The sequence below is a fragment of the Gekko japonicus genome, unplaced genomic scaffold (assembly GCF_001447785.1).
Source record: "Gekko japonicus isolate JY-2015 unplaced genomic scaffold, Gekko_japonicus_V1.1 scaffold707, whole genome shotgun sequence".
Lineage (NCBI taxonomy): Eukaryota > Metazoa > Chordata > Lepidosauria > Squamata > Gekkonidae > Gekko > Gekko japonicus.
Window position 1 is genome coordinate 328,594 of NW_015164686.1, and position 26,047 is coordinate 354,640.

General features: G+C 47.8%; 1 protein-coding gene across 1 annotated transcript in view; it reads right to left on the reverse strand.

The window, feature by feature from the left end:
• Positions 1-901: 901 nt before the first annotated feature.
• Positions 902-26,047, reverse strand: part of MTRR (5-methyltetrahydrofolate-homocysteine methyltransferase reductase) — a 41,712-nt gene continuing 16,566 nt past the window's right edge. Inside the window, exons 6-15 of the mRNA XM_015409349.1 lie at positions 24,043-24,162; positions 23,391-23,544; positions 21,403-21,491; positions 14,314-14,494; positions 12,438-12,480; positions 8,383-8,548; positions 5,568-5,686; positions 3,895-3,987; positions 3,621-3,803; positions 902-1,448 (exon numbers count right to left, since the gene is read on the reverse strand). Coding sequence (XP_015264835.1) covers positions 1,304-1,448; positions 3,621-3,803; positions 3,895-3,987; positions 5,568-5,686; positions 8,383-8,548; positions 12,438-12,480; positions 14,314-14,494; positions 21,403-21,491; positions 23,391-23,544; positions 24,043-24,162 — 1,293 coding nt within the window. The 3' untranslated portion in view covers positions 902-1,303. The remainder of the gene's footprint in view (positions 1,449-3,620; positions 3,804-3,894; positions 3,988-5,567; positions 5,687-8,382; positions 8,549-12,437; positions 12,481-14,313; positions 14,495-21,402; positions 21,492-23,390; positions 23,545-24,042; positions 24,163-26,047) is intronic.

Consider the following 26,047-nt stretch of genomic DNA (forward strand, 5'->3'; position numbering starts at 1 on the left):
AAAAGCAATTCTATGGGAAGGGAGGGTAAGTTGGCTTAAATATGATGGAAGAGTCAATGAGGGGGGAATTCACAAGAACACAAGGGAAACCATGTTGGATCAAGCCAATGGCCTATCCAGTCCAACACCCTGTGTCACACAGTGGCCCAAACCCAGATGCCATCAGGAGGTCCACCAGTGGGGCCAGAACTCCGGAAGCCCTCCCACTGTGGCCCCCCCAAGCACCAAGAATGCAGAGCATCGCTTCCTCAGACAGAACGTTCCATCTATACCTTGTGGCTAATAGCCACTGATGGACCTCTGCTCCATACACTTATCCAATCTCCTCTTGAAGCTGTCTCTGCTTGTAGCTGCCACCACTTCCTGCAGCAGTGAATTCCAACCACGCCCATGTAAATAAGGTGTTTCAACTTTGTCTTAACTTTCTGGGCTTCCATAGCGTCAACGTATCACAAAAGCACTTGGCCAAATCACTACAAGAGGAATGTGGGGGACTAGATGCTGCATCAAGGGCTTGAACCCCAAACTCGTCCACCTCACAACTTTTCTGCCAAAAATGACTACACGCAGGGGTTTTTTTGTAGAAAAAGCCCAGCAGGAACTCATTAGCATAATAGGTCACACCCAACAACAGAAACTCATTAGCATATCCAGCCACACCCATGAGAGCATAGCTCATTTGCCTATTAGGCCGCACCCCCATGTTACCAGAAGTGTGGTCATCCAGCAACACCCACCTTTTGCTTCTTATTCTGTTTACCTTCTTTGTTGTCAAAACCCAGGGCCTTTTTTGTAGCAGCGACTCCTTTGCATGTTAGGCCACACCCCTAATGTAGCCAATCCTAATGGGTTTCTGCTATTGGGTGTGGCCTATTATGCTAATGAGTTCCTGCTGGGCGTGGTCAACTTGGGAGCCAGCCGGAACTCCGTTCCTGTGCGTTCCTGCCCCAAAATAGTCCTGACTATACGTGAAAAGGCCCCAATAATACATTTTAAATCTTTACCATGAAAAAAAAAATCAGGTGGGAATACCTGCTGTCCATAAACGATTTCTTTATCGAGAGAGACACCATTTGTGCAAACTCTCCTCTGAAAGGACTGTGCAGGAAGCAGAATTTTCCACTGGGATAAGACAGGAGTCGAGTAACAGATGAGAGAAATTTAAGTGTCGGAGTACAAATTAAAAGGTTATGGTTTAAAGGATGCAGGTGAAGTTGACAGAGCTGTGGCCGAAGGTCGGAAAAGGCCTCTCCAGAGATCAACAATGCCCAACTAAGTGTGAGCACAAAGGTGGTTCTTGTTCTTAGGCCCAGATATCCTGCAGGTATCTCTTCTCATCTCTTAATGTAGCCAGTGTTTTCAGGGCTCCCAGTTTATCACCTCCTCTCTCAGTGATTAAGATATTCACTAAAGTATCGTTCACATCTTTAGCCATGTTTTTTGCATCCCTGAAAGAGAGATACAGGGGGGGAAACGGTTAAAGGCTAACTGGTTTCTCTGCTTGCCTGCAAACTGGGACTCTAAACCACAGATTAATCCTGATTTAGAATCCTGCTTTCTAGGCAGGAAAACAGTTGCCATTGGATTGTGTCAGCCAAGTCAGATGCCTCTTTGTGCGCATGCGCCGTTGGGCGCTTGTGCACATCCTGTGGAGACTTGGAAAAAAAACCCTGTTTGCGACGGGACATGGGCGGGCGCTGGATGCCACGGGATTCCACCGGAAACGTGATCAGGCGCCCGCCCTTGCCCTGAGGTTTCCGGAAACTAGTACCTCGGAGGTACTAGTTTTTTACCCCGCATCTTCGGCGGGAAGCCTCGGGTTCGCCACAGGAGCTCTACGCTTCCCAGATGTGGTGGTGTGGTCGCGCCTGGAAAATCCGCCTATCTTCCGTCTCGGTAGCGTGGCTAATGCTCCGTGTGACCGCAGCCAGAGTTTGTTTGCACCCTCTGAATACAGCCTCACATTGTTGAAGCAGTCAGATGGTCTACTGTCACAAAAATTATTCCCTGGTCAGAAGAGGAGCTTCAGAAAAGTTGGGAGAGTTACTTGCTACGTAACTCTTCACTTTCAGGATGAGTGATGTTTGAAGGCAACTGAGCACCAGAAGAAGCGTGTTCTTCAGCACACATTGCTGCATTTGTGCTTGGCACTCAACTGAAGCCACGGTTTTTTAATGGGATTAGTGGTACACACTCTGATAGTGCTAACAGACGACAACTCTCACAGCTTGAGACAGGTCTCGAATAGCAAAATGTTCTCTTCCGGTACAATAACCCACTTGTTTACTCCAAGGATTCCCAATATAAATTTGATAAACCCAGCCACAATTTAGCAATCTTTATGTTCCACTGATTTCAGTCAAAAAAGCCAGAGAAGGGGTCACAGTGTGCAGATACATGCCAACAAACAAAAAACCACTGTGACAAAATTGACAATGACACATTTAATAATTCTGTGAGCATCAATTTGTGAAGCTATTAATCTTACAATATAATTAGAGAATTCTGACGTAAACAAAGCAAAGTCCAACATAATATATCCTCGATGAGCACACCAGTTTTTACACTCATTTCAGCAATCTTCCTCATGAGTAGTATTATAAAGTTGGAAGGTGTCAACCTCTAAATTCAGCTTAATTTCTTTTTAAAAACAGTATAGCTTCTTATTTTCTTCTTTCTTGGTTAAATTATCTTTCAGTTCCATTGCAAGTACTAAAATAGGAGCAAGCCAATTGTTAAATTTCTCATAGCAGCCAGTCCAAAATTTTTATGTGGCAACAGGCCTACTTTAAATTGGCTGGCATTTGCTCTCCATTTCACATTGTTCGCTGGTTGCTCTCTCTTGTTTACGTCAGAATTCTCTAATTATATTGTAAAATTAATAGCTTCACAAATTGATGCTCACAGAATTATTAAATGTGCCACTGATTTCAGTGGCAGAGACTTAATCGGATGTTTCAACACTTTTCAGTCCCGTGGATGGGGCCGTTGGCTTTGTCAAGATGGCGCCTACATAAACAGACAGCTCAGGTTACATATACAGCTTAAATGCAACCTTCCTGTATGTAAAAGTTACATCCCTGTGTACTTTTCTGATGTGTCAGATCAGGAGGGATGATGCTTCTGGCTGTAGGGCACTGATCCAGCCTTATTATTTGCAGATCAGCTCTCTTGCTTGCTGGAACTTGAACCCCAAGTTCTTTCTGTCATTATATTTGCAGTCAACCCAACCCAGAAATAGATTGTCATGCAGGGGCTGTGGCTCCGTGGAAGAGCCTCTGCTTTGCATGTAGAAGGTTCCCAGGTTCGATCCCCGGCATCTCCAGTTAGAAAAGGATTTGGTAGGAGGTGATGTGAAAGACTTTTATAGAAGACCCCAGAAAGCCACCACCACTCTGAGAAGACAGTACTTGATGGATTTCCCGGCAAACAGGAACAAAAGTAATCCTCTCTCAGCGCGCCCGCATGCTCCCATTCATTTTGCTTCTCTGCATTTTGCCCCCAACACTTTGTTCCGCCTCCAGTTTGGGAGGCTGAAGGCTTGTGCCCGTAAGCACTACTCTAAAAGCCATCCCTACTTTCATCAAGTCCCTGCAAATCCAGCTTCCGGCATGACTCACCCGCACACGTACAAACACCCTCTCTCCTCCAGCAGAATCCTGATAACATCTTTCGAACAGAGCCGGAGGTGATCTTGCACATATTTTGGAGCAGCTGGATGGGCTGGAGGTGGGGGGTCTCTTGAGAAACAAACCTTCAGGTGAGTCAAAGTGCCGTTCTCGACAAAGCGCTGGAGCTCCTCCCTGGAAGACAAAGCCAAGAGAAGGCAGGGTTTCCCCCAGCACGGCCATGAGGGATGAAGCGCTAACGAGCAACGCAAGGCGACGGACTTACTGGAACAAGTAATCTTTGGCCTCCGACCGGCAGCCAAAAAACAGCCACGTCTCTCCAAAAGCGCTTCCTTTCCGGTCTTCTCGGAGCTTCTCTCTGATCAACAAACAAAAAAACCCCCAAATTGCTGAAGCCAGGGTTGAGAGTAAGGTAAAGGTTCCCTTGCTCGAAAGCCAGTCGAATCCGACTCTAGGGTTGCGGTTCTCATCTCCGTTTCCAAGCCAAAGAGCCAGCGCTGTCCGAAGATGTTTCCGTGGTCATGTGGTCGGCATGACTAAACACCAAGGCGCACGGAACCCTGTTACCTTCCCACCAAAGTGGTACCTATTTATCTACTTGCAATTTCTTGCTTTCGAACTGCTAGGTTGGCAGGAGCTGGAACTAGAGACGGGAGCTCACTCCATGATTCGGCACACTCGGGTCTCGAACTGCTAAACTACTGACCTTCCACAGCCTGCAGTTCAGCGTCTTAACCACTTGAGCCACCGCAGCTCCTTGTACAACCATGCTAATTTTTTTTTAATACAGGAATCAAAATTCAAGCTCACCAAGGGCTATATGACATGCCCAATGTGAGTTTTACAGATCTGCATTTTCTTTGATTGGCATCGTTTATTCCAGTCAGAGAGCCCTCTCCCCTCCCTGTGGATTTCGATCTTGCACCAAACACTGTCCACCACTTCAAGCCTTTCTTTGTAACCACTACAGCTGACACTCTCAGGATATTGAAGGGAGCCCTCGGCCAGTGTCCAGTTCTGCCTTGGTTGGGGTTACGAACAGTGTTTCCCTCTAAGCTGAGTTAGCATGAGCTAACTCACAGTTTTTTAGCCCCTTGCTCAGACATTTTTGTCTTCGCTCAGGAAGGAGGGCTCCAGAGCAAACTGATTTGTGCAGCAGCCAAATCGCTCGCTCACAACTTTAATGCCAGTACCCCACAGAGTAGAATTTTTGCTCACAAGTCTCCGCAGCAGCAGCAGCAGCAGCAGCAGCAGCAGCAGCAGCAGCAGCAGCAGCAGCAGAAGAAGAAGAAGAAGAAGAAGAAGAAGAAGAAGAAGAAGAAGAAGAAGAAGAAGAAGAAGAAGAAGAAGAAGAAGAAGAGGAGGAGGAGGAGGAGGAGGAGATTGGATTTATACCCCGCCCTTCACTTGGAGTCTCAGAGCGGCTTACAAACTCCTTCCCCTTCCCCTCCCCACAACAGACACCCTGTGAGGTGGGTGGGGCTGAGAGAACTCTGACACAAACGGCTCTTTTTCAAGGACAGCTGTGCCAGAGCTTGTGACTGACCCAAGGTCACATCAACAGGTGCAAGTGGAGGAGTGGGGAATCAAACCCGGTTCTCCCAGATTAGAGTCCGCACACTTAACCACTACACCAAACTGGCTTAGAGGGAGCATTGGTTATGAATGCTCCCTCTAAACTGTGGAGTCTTGTGAGCAAAAGTATTTGAGCTTCAGCTTCAGTCTCTGGCCTTCCAGGGAACAGTCAGGGTTGATTTCTTTTAGGATTGACTAATTTGATCTTCTTGCAGTCCAAGGGACTCTCAAGAGCCTCCTACTGACAGAGGTCAGATGGAAGATTTCACTATTTTGTGTCTTTCAGGTGCTGCAAACTAGTTTCATAAGTTCTTCAATCTATGCCTTTTTTTAAAAAAACAAATCTAATCATGAAATACTTACCGATGTTGTAGGAAGCCCACGAATGGAGCAATCCCAGTTCCTGGACCCACCATTAACAAAGGAACCGAGGGATCATCCGGCAAGTGGAAAGTGTTGACCCGCCGAGAGGATATGGTGATCTGGAACGCAGTCAGATGTAATTAAGAACATGGATGAAGAAGAAGAAGAAGAAGAGGAGGAGGAGATTGTATTTATACCCTGCCTGTCACTTGAAGTCTCAGAGCGGCTTACAAACTCTTCACTTCCTGACTTTGGCCCATTCTGCATCTAGCCTTTGCTCCGTTGTTTTACCAAACCCACACCGGAACAGAAATCCCCCCCCCCTCTGCCTCGCATGCCACTTTCACTTTCTTTGATTGTCGGAGTTTATGGGAGCCCCCACACTGCATGCCGGTTTCACTTCCCTTGATTGCTCGGTTTTATGGTAGCTGTCTGCACAGATTAATGGCCATTTTATGGACATTCAGGGGTGACGCTGCAGTCAGTATGGCTGTGTTGGCCCCGGGGTATTTGAATGTTGTTGTGAGCCGCATCTTTTTCTGTTCCAGTGTGGGTTTGGCAAAACAGCCGGGTGAATGCTAGGTGCTAGAGTCTGGGGACTCGGTGGCACTGGATGGCAAGACTAGATCTAATGGGTGGGAATTACAAGGGAGTCGTTACCAGCTAAATATCAGGAGGAACTTCCTGACTGTAAGAGTGGTTGAGCAGTGGAGCAGTATGCCTCGGGAGGGGGTGGATGCTCCTGCGCTGGACGTTTCCAAGCAGGGGCTGGACGACCATCTTTTGGGTATGTTGTAGGGCTATCTTTCGGCTGTGCTCCTGCAGAGTGCAGGGGGTTGGGCTAGATGACCTGCAAGGTCCCTTCCAACTCTAACATTCTATGACTCTATGGGGCTCACCCCGAACTGATAGGCTGCTGAACCCCTGAAGCCCCACCACTGGCTACGGCCCTTGTTGACCAGAATATAAAGACAGAAGCCAAGGAACTCCAAGAGAACTCTCTTGTGCCAGAAAAGCATGGTCCCTGGCATCACCGTGCCAAGTGGTAAGGAGGATTTTATCACCCATCAGATATGTAGATATCTGAAGCTCACATTCTAGAGTTTATCCCAGTCAGGCTAATAGGAGGCTCACCCTTCCCTGTTCAGTCAGCACAGAGGTGAAAGCAACGGTCTTCAGCACAGCCTTTTACTCCAACCTGTGTTACCAGACAGGCCTCTGCCAGAACTGGATTTTCCATGGTCAACTTTGGGTGATTCCACACTAGACTTTAAATCCTGGTTCAGCCCTGTCCCCAAGCTTACATTCTACACTACATTCAAGTTCACCCCTGTAATTATCTTGGGGTATTTTTACATTCTACACTACACTCGAGTTCACCCCTGTAATTATCTTGGAGTATTTTTTGTTTCCATATTACATTGAGGTCACCTCGGTTTCGCCCCACACTTGTCCTGGGATAAACAGATGCTGTTATAACCAGGGATAAATGCAAGGTATTGTGTCACGAGTTGAACTCTGATAAAACCACGGATGAGATCCAAGTGCGGAAAGGACCAATATACTTTTTCATAATCATGTGAGCGGAAAAGAAGTATATCAGTGACCCAGACATGTACATCTGCTCAAGGATCCAGGCCTACTTATCCAAAATGATTTGTTTTACATTCCTTCCTGGAAAGGTGTCAAATTGCCAAGTCTAAACTTTGGGTGTTTCTTGAGACTCCTATCTGGAACAAGGGAACTTGCCCCAGAGCTGATATGGTTTTTTCTCTTCAAAAGGGGCGAAAAGCCATATTTGGGACAGAGGGATTTTATGCTTTATTCCTCACATGCCTTATTCCTCACTTTAATAAAATTTAAAAAGTCCTGATCGTCTAAGGACCCAATCATTTTGTTGTCTGAGAAGACATTCACACACGAGCATCTCTCTTTTTGGTGGGTTAATGGCTTTTGGCACATTTAGGCATGCACACCTGCCAGAGCATCTTTGGTCTTAACTACTGGGCCTCCTCTAAGAGGGCATTTTGTACCACTCATGTCTCCCTTTCACCTTTCCTGTCTCTCTGCTTCGCTCCTTAAAAAAGAGTCAACCCTAGGGGAAAAAATAGCGAGAACAGTCTCTCATCTGATCCATCTTTGGGAGAAGCATTTACGGGTCCAAGATGAACTCAGTTGGAAGGTCCTGCCTGTTAGACTCGGACTCTCATTTGTCATGTTTTGGGGATTTGAGGCCTGCAGGGGGAGGGAAATTCCAGAGGGGTGTGTTTGTGTGCGAGAGTGTGAGAACGGCTCTGTTGTAGTGGCAATGTAAGTCTTCTGAAGCAGCCTCTCTTCTCAGGGATGACCTTGGATAGTCTCTGTGCCACTTTCTGCTGTTGCAGATAAACATAATGGTAGATTTACAGGTGGGGGTGTAGAGAGAGTGAAAGGTAGGCATGATGGTTGTGGAGTGTGACTGGAGGGCACCAAAGGCCCTTTGTTTGAACTGCCTATAACTATGGGTTTTCGCAACAGAACTTCAGTTTTGACACAGTAAGAGTCTTAGCTTGGAACATCTTTATTCCTCAATAAAGAAATCACTGCCAGAGACTGTTGCTGAGAGTAACTTTGTCCAAGAGTCTGACTGATTTAAGAAAAACAAGCAAATCAGAACAGAACTAGAATCCTAGAATAGACTACTTAGCTTCCATCACCAAACCCCAACGTGATTACAATGGATAAATGGAAAACACAGGTTTAGTTGCCAAAACACACAACGGTTCTGCAATAAGGACAACCCCCCCCCCCCAAGCTTTGGGGTGCAGCTAGATACCTTTGGCCTGAAGGGCGTCTGGTTCTCCGTATTCGACTGAAGCAACGGGACAACCTGCTCAGCCAACCAGCCGGTACAGACGCCTCTTCGCTGTTCACCTAGATGGGATGGAAACTCCAGAACATTAAAGACGAAACTCATCTTTCCAGGCTGAAATAAACTGGAGCTGCAACGAAAGGAACAAAAAAAAATAAATCAGTCAATACCGCAAGGGGGGGACACACACACACACGACCAAAGAAATATTGCAGTAAGGGCTGGGTGTAAGAAAAGAAAACCACAATCGTCAAGATGGAAAACTAAATCCTGCAACCTTGCATGTATCATGCAAATATGGCTAAGTTGCTGTATTTAGTATGCTACTCCTCGTCACAGGAAGTTATAAAGGGCTCTGATGCCCTGCACAAATCCTCAAAAACCTTATTTGAATAAAAAATATTGCTACCTTGCTTTTCCATACTCTTTTCCATCAAAATCACAATAAAGTAAACCACACTGTCAAAAATACACACAATTTTAAATAACAGCATGCAGCAAAAAAGTCACCAGTATTCTAGGCCCCCAAAACCTCCTGGAAGTGAGTCAGTGTTAGAAAGTTAGCCAGGAGGAGGCGAGGCAACCCTCCACTAGGGAAGGAAGACCACCGGCCTCGTCACACCTCAGGCCAGGGGGGAACCTGGAGCAGGGCCCCTGGAGTCTAGGGTTGTGGTGCTCATCTCCGTTCCCAAACCGAAGAGCCAGCGCTGTCTGAAGACATCTCCATCGTCATGTGGCCGGCATGACTAGACGCCAAGGCACATGGAACACTGTTACCTTCCCACCAAAGCGGTACCTATTTATCTACTTGCAATTTCTTGCTTTCAAACTGCTAGGTTAGGAGGAGCTGGGGCCAGAGATGGGAGCGCTCACTCCGTCACGCGGTACTAGGGTCTCGAACTGCCAAACTACCGGCCTTCCGGTCTGCAGACTGGAAACTAGTATTACTGCTACATTATCAGAAGACTTGACATACCACCCTTCCGCATGAACACAGGGTCACACTGTTGTTCATCAAGTGGTCATCTGTGTGGCCCACATGGGTACAGCACACGCAAACACCATGGAGAGGTATCATTTAATTTTTTAAGTTATCATTTAACAGGACATACACTATATGAAAAGAGCATTTGGGGCCACATTTCCTAAGGCCTAGCCCCAGAGTATAAATTCTTCAAGATTTGTGTTCCAATATTGATGGAAAACAAATGTCACCGCAGACTGTGACAGCAGCCATGAAATTAAAACACGCCTGCTCCTTGGGAGGAAAGCGATGGCGAACCTAAACAGCATGATAAAAAGTAGAGACATCACCCTGCCAACAAAAGTCTGCATGGTCAAAGCAATGGTATTCCCAGTAGTCATGTATGGCTGCAAGAGTTGGACTATAAGGAAGGCCGAGCACCGAAGAATAGATTCTTTTGAACTATGGTGCTGGAGAAGACTCTTGAGAGTCCCTTGGACAGCAAGAGGATCAAATCAGTCAATCCTCAAAGAAATCAACCCTGACCGTTCCCTGGAAGGCCAGATAATGAAACTGAAGCTCAAATACTTTGGCCACCCAATGAGAAGGGAGCACTCACTGGAGAAGAAGACCCTGATGCTGGGAAAGATTGAAGGTCAAAGAAGACGGGGACGGCAAAGGATGAGATGGTTAGACAGTGTCATCGATGCAACGAACAGGAAATTGAGCAAACTTCAGAGAACGGCGGAAGACAGGAGGGCCTGGCGTGATCTGGTCCATGGGGTCGCGAAGAGTCGGACTCGACTGTGCGACTAAACAACAACAAAAATTGATGGAACCGGTGTGCAGTGTTTTTGCCTTGCCAGATATACACTCCTTGAAAAGCACTAGAGTTGCCAGCCCCCCCCCCCCGGCCACCAGCGAGGGATGGGGGGGTAGGGTGGTCAGATCCAAGTTGGGGAACTCCTGGAGACTTGGGGGTGGAAGGGACCTCAGTGGAGTACAGTCCCACAGAGTCCACCCTTCGAAACATCCATTCTCTCCCAGGGAACTGATCTCTCTAACCTGGAAATGAGCTATAATTCCAGGGGATCCCCAGGTCCCATCTGGAGGCTAGCATTCCTAAAAAGGCCACCTTGGGCCATATTTTTGAGGCCTAGCTCTGTAATATAAATCTTCCAAGACTTTTCTTCAAATATCGACCAGTTCAATGCGAGGTTTTGGGGTTTTTTTGCCTCAGAGGTGAGAAGAGATTGGATTTATCCCCCGCCCTTCACTACCCAAAGGTGTCTCAGAGCGGCTTACAAACTCCTTTCCCTTCCCCTCCCCACAACGGACACCCTGTGAGGTAAAAGAAGAAGAAGAGATTGATTTATACCCCGCCCTTCACTACCCAAAGGTGTCTCAGAGCGGCTTACAAACTCCTTTCCCTTCCCCTCCCCACAACGGACACCCTGTGAGGTAAAAGAAGAAGAAGAGATTGATTTATACCCCGCCCTTCACTACCCAAAGGTGTCTCAGAGCGGCTTACAAACTCCTTTCCCTTCCCCTCCCCACAACAGACACCCTGTGAGGTCGGTGGGGCTGAGAGAGCTCTTGACAGAACCGGCTCTTTTTCAAGAACAGCTCTTGTCAGAACTACGGCTTGCCCAAGGTCATCGAGCCAGGTGCAAGTGGAGGAGTGGGGGAATCAAACCCGGTTCTCCCAGATTAGAGTCCGCGCACTTCACCACGACACCAACCTGGCTGCGCTTGAAAGGGCATCGTGGGCCCTGTTTTTGAGGCCTCGCTCTGTAAAATAAATTTTCTTCAAAAATTGACCAATTCTGGTCTTCTGAGGCTCTTTTTAGTTCTCTTCTTCAATGGAAAAGTCTTCAACAAAAAGACGGTCGTGAAAGTGAAGCTCTCTCAGCAGCAGCAAGAGGACTAAGGGACGGGCGCTCCTCCCCCTCCTAAGCACTCTGGGAAAAGGCAGGAAAGCAGCATAGGGAAGGGGAAGGGAGACTCTCCAGTGCGTTTGAACTTCATGCACCTCTCTGTTAGGCCTGCACGTGCGCAGTACCCGTGTGGGACTGCATCAGTACCACAATGATGAACAATCAAAGGTTATGTTTGGAGACAGGGTGAGGGTGGCGTGTGTGTGTGTCGGACAATGCAAAGCACATGCAGCAAACAACACCAGCCAGAGAAACAGTACGGAGTTAAAAAAGAGGAGCGTGAACGAGGACTCTCTGGGCGGCATGATGTTCCGTGTGCATCAGAGACAGGGGCGTGCTTCATGTGTGCCTATTCACCACATGGGGGGGGGCACATCGTCAAGCAGGGATTTACATGTGGGAACAAACCACGGTTCTTCGACTACTATAGATGGAGGCTTCTACAGCAGGCCCCACGTTGTTCAATGACGTCAGTCCACACATTCAACAGCAAGAGTAGTGTTCGACAATCACGAGGGGCAGGGGTCATTTCCCGCAGGAGCGCACAGAAGCGGAGCTCCGGCAGTAAAGAGCCCAGGGGGCGGGCACATGCAACAAGCCCCACCCTCTGCTCCCAGCAGCCCTCAGTCAGAGCAAGAAGCAGCCAGGTAAGTTGCAGAGCCCCCCCCCCCCCGGCCCAAAACAGTCCAGTGGCACCTTTAAGACCAAGTTTTATTCAGGTACAAGCTCTCCCTCCTCTGCGAGGGCAGACCTGTGCGTTCCCCCCCCCCCAATAGCTAGCAATCCAAAACAGTCCAGTGGAGCCTGAGCGGTGGGTGTTGCCTTCTGACACACTTCAAGTGATGTCAGGGGGTGTGTCATATGCAAATAAGTTATGCTAATGAGCTCCTGCACCTCTTTTTCTATGAAATGACCCCTGACGAGGGGTATACGTGTGTCTGAAGCAGCCCTCTACATGTAGTCTCCAGTGCCTCCGACCACCATGCCTGGGAGGTCTACTTTCCCGCTTCAGTAAGTTGACAAGTTACTCCTCCCATAGTGAATCCCGTTCAATATCTTTCTGTGAACACACACCATACCCGTTTTTAGGACCCAACCAAGTTCAGAAGTTACACTACCTTGCAGCAGAGTAGGGTCTGGCTTGCAATTTGGGAAGGTGCTCTAGAAAGAAGAGAAGCTGGTCAGTGCAGGATTCCACGCATCATTCCACGCTCACCCGCATTAGCGGTGCTTTTTCATATTATGACTTCTTGACATACTGCATGCATTCGGAAGCATTTCACACGTGTTCCTTTTACAGCAAACATTTAACATAGTCAGGTACCAGTAGCTCCATACTGCAGGGGAGGGACTGAAATAATACAAATCTTAACTCTTGCGCAAATTACTCACAAATCACTCCCTAGTTAACAACTCATTCTCTTTGCTTTTATGCTACATTAACTTGTGGTCTTACATGGAACTAGAATATATGTCAAAAAGCAATAAAAGAATGTTCTAAATCGAATAAATGTTAAGTGAAACACACAAGGGCCTCGTGCGGGTTTAGAGGGAAATGTTCCACGCCGTTATACTTCCATTTTGTGCTCATTTTGCTATTCCTAACAAGAGCAATTCACTTTAAAAAGGATTTTTCATGCCAAATCACACATCCTTGCTGCAATAGAGAAAAGCACATATCCACTCCAGGAAATGCACAGATTTCAGAAAAGAGGTTGAGCTACATGGGGAAAAATGGGGTGCGATGCGGTGCTGTAGGAAGTGATATGAATACAATGCCAAGAGCTAAGCAAGAACTACAATTCAGTAAGGCACAGACAGAGAGAGAAAAAAAGAGACACAAGAGCGATCTATAGAACCAACAGTGGTGCAGACTTACGGTTTATGGCGACACGCTGGCGGACGCATCTCCCGGACCTCCAGGGGATGTGATCTGCGCACCAGCGGATAGGAGGGAGGGCGACGGGTCGCCACTGCCCGTGCGCCTTGGTGTTTAGTCATGCCGGCCACATGACCACGGAAACGTCTTCGGATAGCGCTGGCTCTTCGGCTTTGAAACGGAGATGAGCACCGCAACCCTAGAGTCGGATTCGACTGGCTTTCGAGCAAGGGAACCTTTACCTTTAAGTATCCCCCGTATATTTTTTTCAACTTTTTAGATTTTTCTGCACACCTGGGGACTCCTCCAAGTGTGGAGGGAAATTTAGATATTCATACGGTGGGGGCAACTTGGCTATTAGATATATAGATGTTCACCTTGAAAAGATTTACTAAATGTCACAGTGCCTGCTTGTTTGGTGTATTTCCTATATGGATAACGGTGATCCCTTCTTGGTTTACTCTCTCCCTCTAGTAGTTGAGCTGCAGCATTCTGGACCAGCTGGGAGTTTCCAAATTGATTTTGACAGAAGACCCCCGTTCTCCCCTCCAAAGACTAGCTTGGTCTTACCCTGCTTAGCTTCCGAGGTCTGACAAGATCAGGCCGGCCTGGACTCTCCGGGTCAGGGCATCTGCCTACTAAAGATAAAGGTAAAACATTTCCCTTGCTCAAAAAGCCAGTCGGATCCAACTCTAGGGTTGCAGTGCTCATCTCCATTTCCAAGCCGAAGAGCCAGCGCTGTCCGAAGACATCTCCGTGGTCATGTGGCTGGCGTGACTAAACGCTGAGGTGCACGGAATGCTGTTACCTTCCAAACCAAAGCAGCACCTATTTATCTACTTGCAATGTCTTGCTTTCGAACTGCTAGGTTGGCAGGAGCCAGGGCCAGAGACGGGAGCTCACTCCGTCACACGGCACTCGGGTCTCAAATTGCCTTCCAGTCTGCCGCTCAGCGTCTTCACCTCTGAGCCACCACCATCTGCCTACTAGCATCTCATAAATGCATCAGTGGATCTCTCTTACGCTCCTCCTTTTCAGTGTAGTAGATGCGTCTTATTTCTGATTTCCCCAGAGTCACTGTATCCCCTTTCTGTACATTCAAGGCCACCACTTACCAATCAGCAGGCTCAGCGGGGGCTTGCAGGCTGGGAAAGCGCGGAGCAGATCCAGCAGGCAGACACCGGCGTCTCGGACAAAAGCGTTGTAATCGGAAGCCCCTTGCTTGCTGCACAGCTCCTGAAGCCTCCTCTTTGCCCCAGTATCAGCTGTGTACTCTACTAGGGAGCGTAAAAACGCCTGCCGGGGAAGAGGAGAGGTGGTCTTGAGCTTGGGCTAAACCGCTTATCTCCAGAGAGATTTTTTCTCTGCCAATGCAAACATCGCTCCCCACCAGTGTTCCCCCTAAGCTGAGTTGGCGTGAGCTAGCTCACAGTTTTTTTAGCCTCCAGCTCACACATTTTTTGTCTCAGCTCAGCTAACCCTAACCCCAGGGGTGATTTCGTAGGAAAAAAGGTGCAGAAGCTCATTAGCATAACTTATTTGCGTATGCCACACCCCCTGACATCACCAGAAGTGTGTCAAAAGGCAACACCCACCGCTCAAGCTCCACTGGACCGTTTTGGATTGCTAGATATGGGGGGGGGGGAACGTGCAGATCTGTCTTCGCAGAGGAGGGAGAGCTTGTACCTGAATAAAACCTGGTCTTAAAGGTGCCACTGGACTGTTTTGGATTGCTAGCTATCGGGGGGGGGGGCTCTGCAACTTACCTGGCTGCTTCTTGCTCTGACTGAGGGCTGCTGGGAGCAGGGGGTGGGGCTTGTTGCATGTGCCCGCCAACTGGGCTCTTTACTGCCGGAGCTCCGCTCCTGTGCGCTCCCGCAGGAAATGACCCCTGCCTAACCCTAATTTATGCAGCAGCCAAATAGCTGGCTCACCACTTTAATGCCAGCAGCTCACAAAGGAGAATTTTTGCTCACAAGACTCCACAACTTAACAGGAGCATTGTTCCCCCACTAGTATTCCTCTACCCCACCTGTGACAAATGCCTCACCTTCAAGGTCACAGACAGATGTTCGGTGCAGAGAGACAAAGAACAATTCCCCATCAGGCCACACTTGCAAAAAGTAAAACCACAAAAGGCATCAAACCACATTCCACTGGTGTCTTGTGTGCCCACATCGGTCCTTTGTGGGCCCCAAAAGGGAACCTAAAAGAACCCAACTTTGTCCATCTTCTCTGCCTGGGCATCCTAGGGGACCAGGTGAATGGCTCTTTACAGGACTCTGTCTTGCCTAAAGCAGCCCATGGAGCTCCAGAGCTGAGTAGAGATTGGAACTCGGGTCTCCCTGATCCCTTCCACAAGAAGAAGAAGAAGAAGAGATTGGATTTATACCCTGCCGCCCTTCACTTGGGAGTCTCAGAGCGGCTTACAAACTCCTCTCCCCCTCCCCAAAACAGACACCCTGTGAGGTGGGTGGGGCTGAGAGAGCTCTGACAGAAACTGCTATTTTACAAGGACAGCTGTGCCAGAGCTTGTGACTGACCCAAGGTCATCCAGCAGCTGCAAGTGGAGGAGTGGGGAATCAAACCCGGTTCTCCCAGATTAGAGTCCACACACTTAACCACTACACCAAACTGGCTCTCCAAACCAAAAAACAATCCAGTATACTGGTTCTCCAAATCATGCATGGCTAGGGGTTGTCAGGCGGGAGATGGGTGAGGGCAGAAGCCATAGAGTTTTGGGGCGAGTGCCAGAGCGTTGCCCCAAAGCAATGACGTCACTTCCAGGTCACGCCCGAAGTTGCGCACAGGGACGACAATCCGTTTGGCTGGCCAGCTTCTGCCCACAGCCCAGGGCCACAGTAGGCAGCAGATGTGGGTGACAGATCTCCCACCGCACGCGGGCAAATGGATCCCTACGCGCGGCCCATGCGCCTGTGAAAAAACAACAACCATGTGTGCTCACTTTGAGTTTAATGCTCACAAATTAAACACACAGGGTATTGTGTGCCAGATGAGTACTGTGAACCCTTTGAGTAGCTCTGGTGAGCAATGCTCCCTCTAAGCTGTGGAGTCTTGGGAGCAGAAATTCTGCTGTGTGAGCTACCAGCATTAATGCTGTGAGCCAGCGATTTGGCTGTTGCATAAATTAGTTTGCTCTGGAGTCATCCTTCCTGAGCGGAGACAAAAATGTGGGAGCCGGAGGCTAAAAAACTGTGAGCTAGCTCACACTAACTCAGCTTAGAGGGAACCCTGCTGGTGAGCTAACGTACCCTTTGCTTTCACAAATATACTAGGAGCACATCCACTGACAAGCTATGTTCGTTTCCAGATTCCTTTGGCAGGCTATTTAATGCTGACATCTAGTGGTCCACACTGAAAAAAGATCCACAAAGATCAGTCTAAAAGCACATCATCTAAAAAGTGATCTTAACTTTACTTTGGTTTCATACCAGTCTGTCCCCAAAGGAGCCACAGGATTTGTACTTTGATACCAGTGCTATGATTTCCCTAATGGAAGGGAAACTCCTTCACAGCATTACCGTTCCCATTCCTAGGGGGAAGACATAATGACTGTAAAGGTAAAGGTTCCCTTGCGCGAAAGCCAGTCGAGTCCGACTCTAGGGTTGCGGTGCTCATCTCCGTTTCCAAGCCGAAGAGCCAGCGCTGTCCGAAGACGTTTCCGTGGTCATGTGGCCGGCATGACTAAACACCAAGGCGCACAGAACGCTGTTACCATCCCACCGAAGCGGTACCTATTTATCTACTTGCAATTTCTTGCTTTCGAACTGCTAGGTTGGCAGGAGCTGGAACTAGAGACGGGAGCTCACTCCGTCATGCGGCACACTCGGGTCTCGAACTGCTGAACTACTGACCTTCCACAGCCTGTAGTTCAGCATCTTAACAACTTGAGCCACTGTAGAAGCAATTTAAATCTGCAGCACGACAGAACTCATATTAGACATATGAATAGTACCCACGCTTGTTACTTTTTTTGGGGGGGGGGTAATACTTCAAAAACCAGAAGATGTACAGATGACATAAACGTAGGGCTGTTCTATTCCCACGTTCCTTGGGGAAAGGCTACTTTTTGCCAATTCTTCATCAGGTCTTTGCACCATGTAAATTTCTCACTGCTGCCACTGTCACAAAACTAAAATTTAGTTAGCAAAGCAACTGTACGCTAGAGCTGAACTTGCCTGTTATCCTTGTTCAGATTATATTGCTTTTAATGAGCCTCCTCTTACACATAGTTTTGATTCTCGCAAAAGCAGCTTAGTTGTTTTAAAGTAAAGAAGAAGAAGAAGAAGAGATTGGATTTATACCCCGCCCTTCACTTGGAGTCTCAGAGCGGCTTACAAACTCCTTTCCCTTCCCCTCCCCACAACAGACACCCCCTGTGAGGTGGGTGGGGCTGAGAGAACTCAAACTGCTCTTTTTCAAGGACAGCTGTGCCAGAGCTTGTGACTGACCCAAGGTCACATCAGCAGCTGCAAGTGGAGGAGTGGGGAATCAAACCCGGTTCTCCCAGATTAGAGTCCGCACACTTAACCACTACACCAAACTGGCTCTCTGAGAAGGGGGGAAAAACATAATTCATTTCCCCTTCACATGGCCTTCCAGGGCAGAAAGCCCCATTTGTGGGCTGCAGCAGCTGTCAGTTCCTACAACGGGTACAGTCACACATGAGAAGCCCCCTTTCAGCCGGCTGTCTCCGTGCCACAGCCACCTGCTCACATGTCCTGCCTACACAGTCCAGCAGGAGGCCAGTTCTCCTGACCAGCAGAGATAACTGGATGCTGCTTCCTGGTTCTGCTCAGCTGCTGCAACTCCAGGAAGAAGCCACATTCAGTGTTCCCTCTAAGCTGAGTGAGTGTGAGCTAGCTCACAGTTTTTTAGCCTCCGGCTCACACATTTTTGCCTTCGCTCAGGAAGGATGGCTCCAGAGCAAACTAACTTGTGCAGCAGCCAAATCGCTCGCTCACAACTTTAATGCCTGTAGCTCACAAAGTAGAATTTCTGCTTACAAGACTCCACACCTTAGAGGGAGCATTGGCCACATTGCTGACAGAAGGGAGAGGTCAGGGTGGACACACATGCTGGCAAGAGACTATGGTCCCAATCACATGCAGAATTAGCTGCGCGATAAAGCACGGATGCCAGGCAGATTTTAAGGGCACGATCACACAGGAACATCTGGCAAGCATCCCGCACCCGTCAGCAGCCTGTCTCGCTCTGCAGAAGAAGCGGAGTTAAAAAATACCGGGGGAAGTCCAGTATCAAATGGGTTGCTATGGGCCACAGATGGGACTTTCCCCTGTGTGATCACTCCAGCGCGCTCTCATGGCGTTGGGATGGTCTGATCAGGCCACCCCAACTCCATACCATTGTCCCCCCCCCTTCTCAGTATGTGGAAGTGGTGACAGACTTCACGTTCCTGGGATCCCAGATCACCGCAGACTGTGACAGCAGCCATGAAATTAAAAGACGCCTGCTCCTTGGGAGAAAAGCGATGGCGAACCTAAACAGCATGATAAAAAGTAGAGACATCTCCCTGCCAACAAAAGTCCGCATGGTCAAAGCAATGGTATTTCCAGTAGTCATGTATGGCTGCGAGAGTTGGACTATAAGGAAGGCCGAGCGCCGAAGAATAGATTCTTTTGAACTATGGTGCTGGAGAAGACGCTTGAGAGTCCCTTGGACTGCAAGAAGATCAAATCAGTCAATCCTAAAAGAAATCAACCCTGACTGTTCCCTGGAAGGCCAGATAATGAAACTGAAGAAGAAGAGATTGGATTTATACCCCACCCTTCACTTGGAGTCTCAGAGCGGCTTACAAACTCCTTTCCCTTCCCCTCCCCACAACAGACACCCTGTGAGGTGGGTGGGGCTGAGAGAACTCTGACACAAACTGCTCTTTTTCAAGGACAGCTGTGCCAGAGCTTGTGACTGATCCAAGGTCACATCAGCAGGTGCAAGTGGAGGAGTGGGGAATCAAACCTTGTTCTCCCAGATTAGAGTCCGCACACTTAACCACTACACCAAACTGGCTCCAAGACTTTGGCCACCCAATGAGAAGGGAGCACTCACTGGAGAAGACCCTGATGCTGGGAAAGATTGAAGGTCAAAGAAGATGGTCAAAGCAATGGTATTCCCAGTAGTCACATATGGCTGTGAGAGTTGGACTATAAGGAAGGCTGAGCACCGAAGAATAGATTCTTTTGAACTATGGTGCTGGAGAAGACTCTTGAGAGTCCCTTGGACTGCAAGGAGATCAAATCAGTCAATCCTAAAAGAAATCAACCCTGACTGTTCCCTGGAAGGCCAGAGAATGAAACTGAAGCTCAAATACTTTGTCCACCCAATGAGAAGGGAGCCCTCACTGGAGAAGACCCTGATGCTGGGAAAGATTGAAGGTCAAAGAAGACGGGGACGGCAAAGGATGAGATGGTTAGGCAGTGTCATAGATGCAATGAACATGAAGTTGAGCCAACTTCAGAGGACGGCGGAAGACCGGAAGGCCTGGCGGGATCTGGTCCGTGGGGTCGCAAAGAGTCGGACTCAACTGTGCGACTGAACAATAACAACAGTATGTGCACCATCACACATTGCCGTAGGAAGCCCTCAGTGTGGAGATGTGATTCGCTGATCCTCCGCTTGAGCGAATCGAAAACAAACAGCAAAAAACGAACCCACCCCAACTCACCCGTGATTGCATCTGATCATGCAGTGGGGGGGGGCCATGCCCGCAGCTTCAAAGATCCGTGTGATCGCGCAACTGCGGGTCAATTTCCTCCGGGTTTATATAGCCTTGCTTTCCCACGCATTACCTCATGCGTGTGACCGGGACCTATGGAAGGTTCTTTGCAGATGCTACAGTAGCTGTTTGGATCACTGGCTGCCACAGTCGTGTGGAGGCTTTCCACCGCAGTGGCTCCCGTCCGAACCTGAGCTGTCTTTCCATTGCCACCCAGCAGCTCATGGGCTTGTTCAGAGGCCCGTGGGTTTGTTACAGGAAACAGCAGATTTTAACTGCTCGGCGAAGAAGCACAAATGTAAAGAAACCTTAGATGTGTTCCTTCAAAATCAGAAAAAGAGGCCAGTGCTGACACGGGAAATAAAGGCACTCTCTTGCTGACCCTCACAGTTCCGAGTTCCAAACATCGTTAACTGTGATGTCGGAATGAGCAGGTGCCGAGGCAGGCACAGAGCCAGACTGCAGGAGTGTGTATTTTTTATTTTATTTATTTTTCACACTTTTACCCCGCCCTCACACCAAGGCGGCTCAGGGCGACTTACAAATAATTAATACCAATATACAATTAAAACCAGGAACGCACAGGAACGGCTCCCGAGTTGGCCACGCCCAGCAGGAACTCATTAGCATAATAGGCCACACCCAACAGCAGAAACTCATTCGGATTGGCTACATTCGGGGTGTGTGGCCTAACATGCAAAGGAGTTCCTGCTACAAAAAAAGCCCTGGGTTTTGACCACAAACAAGGTCAACAGAATAAGAAGCAAAAGGTGGGTGTGGCTGGATGACCACACTTCTGGTAACATGGGGGTGTGGCCTAATGTGCTAATGAGCTGTGCTGTCAGGGGTGTGGACTAATATGCTAATGAGGTTCTGCTGCTGGGTGTGGCCTATTATGCTAATGAGTTCCTGCTGGGCTTTTTCTACAAAAAGAGCCCTGAAAAAACCAATCATCACAACTAATACAATGCCTTACCATAAAACTATAAAACATTACAATAAATTCAACCTATCGAGATTTAGCGGCCGTCCGTTATAAAGTGCTAGTGCTTATGTGGCACGGCCAGTGTGGCCAGGGCTATTAGAATGCTTGTCGGAACAGTTCGGTCTTCACCGGTCTACGGAATTGTCGAAGATCCCACAGAGTTCAAATTTCAGTTGGGAGCTCGTTCCATAGCATCGGTGCAGCTAGGGAGAACGCCCTGGTTCTTGTTGCTGTTAACTTAGCATCCCTAGGGCCAGGGGGGACCAGGCGGTTTTGTGTCCCGGATCTCAGTGCTCTCGGGGTGAACATACGGGGAAAGGCGGTCCCTCAGGTGTGAACTATGTATGTGTGAACTAACCACGGGAGTAAGTAGAACAGAGCTAACTAAGCCAACGGATTTGTACAAAACGTTACTAAGCCTTCGTATTTGTAGAAGTAAAAGGTAAGGAAAAGTAAAATCACCTTTTTGGGAACGGCTCTTATTTCCAGACACCAAGTGAGAATGAAATTCACAGAACTTTTTTCAGGTATATACCCTGGCACGTCTGCTCCTGTTTAAAGGGAAAAAACAAACAGGGAATACACGAAGAATTATTTTTGCTCTTTGCAAGGACGGCGAATCGTAAACATGGGCGCTAGCAGACTCCATCCATACTGCAAAGCACTGGCTTTCAAAGGATGCGCCGGGAAACCCAAAGGTTCTTTGGAAGCTACTCAGAGATTGCTCAGTTTTGAAGAACCCCAACAGTTGGGGGTGCTTCTCCGAAATAGGGGTCCGTGCAAAGTAGGTGGACGGCAGATGAAATTCAGGTAACAATTCCGGACTCTTGCTAGGGAACACTGCCATCAAGGGCTCACTTCCAAGGAAAGAAGTCTAGGATTGTGCTGTATAAAGTGTAAAATGGTAAAGTCATGCATACTGCGGTGAAACAACCACCACCACAACCAATCCCACACAAACTCACACGTGTGCTATTTTAGAGTCCAGTGGCACCTTTAAGACCAACAAAGGTTTATTTAAGGTATGAGCTTTTGTGTGCAAGGCACCAGTTTGGTGTAGTGGTTAAGTGCGCGGACTCTAATCTGGGAAAACCGGGTTTGATTCCCCCACTTGCACCTGGCTGGATGACCTTGGGCAAGCCGTAGCTCTGATAAGAGCTGTTCTTGAAAAAAGAGCAGTTTCTGTCAGAGCTCTCTCAGCCCCTCCCACCTCACAGGGTGTCTGTTGTGGGGAGGGGAAGGGAAAGGAGTTTGTAAGCCGCTCTGAGACTCCAAGTGAAGGGCGGGGTATAAATCCAATCTTTTCTCTTCTTCTTCTTCTTGAATAAATCATTGTTGGTTTTAAGGGTCCCACTGGACTCTAAATTTGTTGCAGTGCTTCAGACCAACACGGCCGACCAACTGGATCTATCTACATGTGCTGATTGTTTCTGAATTGACCATGTCTATAAAGAGGGAAAAAACAAATGCTGGGGTCATAGCAGACAGCTCTCCAAAACATCAACACTGTGTCCCAGGGTACTAGAAGAAGCATGCTGAGAATGAAGAAGGGACCAAAACCAAAACTTCAAGCATCCTGAATGCTCTCACGTGAATCTACATTTACCCAGCAGTCCTCGGCAGAGTTACAACTTTCTAATTCCACTGAAGTCAACAGGCTTAGAAGGGTGGAACTCTGTTTAGGATTTCACCCTTGGGATTCCACCTCTAGCTCCAGACCCATCTAAAACGAAACTAGATTTCTACCAGATAACGGGGGTAAAACTCCACATTTCCAGGGACTATAATTTGAATTAAAGATAACCCTGACTCTTCCCACTAACATCCCAATGAGGCAGCATTGTATATGCACTTCAGTCAGTAGTTTCAACTCATATGAGGTTTTCGAAGGTAGCAATCCTGCGCATAGTTACCCAGGAGTAGCCCCACCAAAAGCACTGGTGACCAATTTCCAATAAACCACAAACGGCACCTTGATGCCACATCAACAATTTAACATGCTGCTAGTGCAGAATACAGCTGAATGGAAATGAACACCAGAAAAGTTCAGAAACTTTCCACCTTTTTAATATTATCGACTCTCTTCGGACAGCGCTGGCTCTTCGGCTTGGAAGCTGAGAGGAGCACCACCCCCGAGAGTCGGATTCAACTAGCTTTCGAGCAAGGGAAGCCTTTACCTTTACTCCTGTTTCCATTCCTTCCCCCCATACATACACCACTTCTAACAATAACTACCACAAGGAAGAGTCCAGAAGAAAGACACCTGGGTAAGGAGACAAGAAACACCGACAACACAAACCTGACTGATACATAAAATACAAAATTAAAGGAAGAAAATACATAGTAATGGGGGGGGAAGATGTTATTTCCACTGGAAGATTCTGAAGGATAAGTTTACACCATTTCCCAGTATTGCGTCCAAAGGAAGCCATGCTGCATTCAAAATGTACCTTTCTTTTTAGTGCCGGGCTTAACCTTCAAGCAAACAAGATGTTCTTTCTTTTCTGACAGTCCCAACAAGTGAAGCAGCTCATCCACCTCGCTGGCATAGTTGGGGCAAATGACATTAAAAGCATCGCCAGGCTGGTAGCTGAAAGTCGTCTCCTGTTTTAAAAATACAAGTTTGCTACTGTAAAACAAGACCAAAACTGCACGGGGCTCATACCATTCCCTTCCCTCCATAATAAATATTTCCTGCTTTATTTCCCTATGAAATTGTTAGTCCCTTGTGTGAAACCGTATAACTCTGCCGGATTGAGTGATCAATAAATCAAAAGGTATTATTATTATTATTATTATTATTATTATTATTAAAGATGCAACTAATGGAAGCATCATGTACTAGGTATGCTCCTTTTGTCCTTCACATTTCTTCAGCCTACTAGCAAGCATCGTTGTCGCTGCACAAACGCGATCATAGCATATTACCCTGCAAATTTACAAATAAATAAATTTACAGCAATCTCTGGACACTTCCTTCAGTAAAGCAATCTTGCTTCTTTTTTAAGTTGTGGTGCTAAACTGTGGCTTTCTGGCCACTACTTATTTATTTTATGCTTCATACTCCATGCATTAAAGAGAAACCAGACAAATTCAACTTACAGAAATATCAAGTTCTAACAACAAAATAGTTTTCGCGGCATCGTCCCTTGTCAGCTGAACGGCTCTGGACACAGGAACTTGGACAAGGGGCCCCTCTGAAATCAGAGGCAGGGAGTCCTCCTGGAAGCAAGCTAACAAACGTTTAGAGTGAAGAAAGAAGCGCACACAGCTACACAACATTACGAAACACCTTAAAGACAAACAAAATTTAAGAACATAAGAGATGCCAATGTTGGATCAGGCCAAAGGCCCATCCAGTCCAACACTCTGTGTCACACAGTGGCCAGAAATACCAGGTGCCATCAGGAGGTCCACCAGTGGGGCCAGGACATTAGACGCCCTCCCACTGTTGGCCCCCCCAAGCCCCAAGAAGACAGAGCATCCCTTGCCCCAGAGCCCCTATCTATACCTTGTGGCTAATAGCCACTGATGGACCTCTGCTCCATATGCTTATCTAATTCCCTTTTGAAGCCGTCCATGCTTGTAGCTGTCACCACCAGTGTTCCCTCTAAGCTGTGTTAGTGTGAGCTAGCTCACCGTTTTTTAGCCTCCGGCTCACACATTCTTGTCCTAGCTCAGGAGGGATGGCTGAAGAGCAAACTAATTTCTGCAGTAGCCAAAGTGCTCGCTCACAACTTTAATGCCAGTAGCTCACAAGGTAGAATTTTTGCTCACAAGACTCCACAGCTTAGAGGGAGCATTGGTCACCACTTCCTGTGGCAGTGAATTTGTGGCAGGGGATGAGCTTTTGTGCCACCAATTTCATGAGTCTTTTCAGTGCTGCTGGTCTCTTGCCCTTTTCTACTGCTACTGACAGACTAACATGGCTACCCATCTTGATCTGTCTCAATGTTATGTGTTGAGAGGAGCAAACTATGGGTACCATCCAGCCACAGAAGAAGCATTTTAAGCCCTCTTGAGGGGGGGGGGGGAGATTTGGCACATGCTTCTTCATCAACGGGGATAATTCTGGCTGTGCCAGCCCCGCCTTGGGTAACCTGAAAGACCTTTAAACGATCCTAAGAAAATATCATTCACAAAAAATTTCCTCACAGACGAGAACCCAAGGGCGGGAGGGGGGTCAACCTCTAGCCCCTTTGGTCAGGAAGAAGGGTGACTGACTTCTTAAAAATGAAAACTGGGAATTCAGAGGAACTACTTCATCACAGCAACAGGTCGGGTCAATGTTACTGAGATACAGCTATTTGGAAACTGACATCTGATTTTTAAAAAATAATGCCTAGTGGTGGTGGTGGTGCTGGCGAAAAAATGGCCACGCGGGCTGAGGCTAGTGTTCCCTCTAAGCTGAGGTAGTGTGAGCTAGCTCACCGTTTCTTAGCCTCCGGTTCACACATTTTTGTCTTAGCTCAGGAAGGATGGCTCCAGAGCAAACTAATTTAAGCAGCAGCCAAATCCCTCACTCACCACTTTAATGCCAGGAGCTCACAAAGCAGAATTTTTGCTCAAAAGACTCCACAGCTTAGAGGGAGCATTGGCTGAGGCCACAAAAACAGCGCCAATTTCGGCACAGTATTTAAAAGTAAGCACTTTGACGTGGTGTGAAAAGGCACTTTGACTGCAACCTTGTCAGAAAAGGTTTGGGAAAGAAAAAAAGTGGAGCAAAACAGGAAAACTCAGAAAGAAGTATGGGGAAGAAGTCACACGAATGCTTAAAAAGAAACTCTACACTCTAGCGTGGATGGCCAACGACAGCAAAACCTCCACGTGGAAGCCACCGCACGGAGAAAGCCCGCAGGCACAGTGGTGAGAATGTCGAACGAGAATCTAGGAGAGCCAGATCTGAAACCCTCCTCAGCCATGGAAACTTGCTCCGTTACTTTGGGCCAGTCCCCTGCCCTCGCCTTAATCTACCTCACATAGGATTAAACTCATTTACGAGATAGGATTAAACTCATTTACGAGATGGCCCAATCAAGGCCATCAAAGCAGCCAGCTAAAAACAGAGTTGTGTGAAAGCAGATCATAAGCCAAATTATAAACCAAA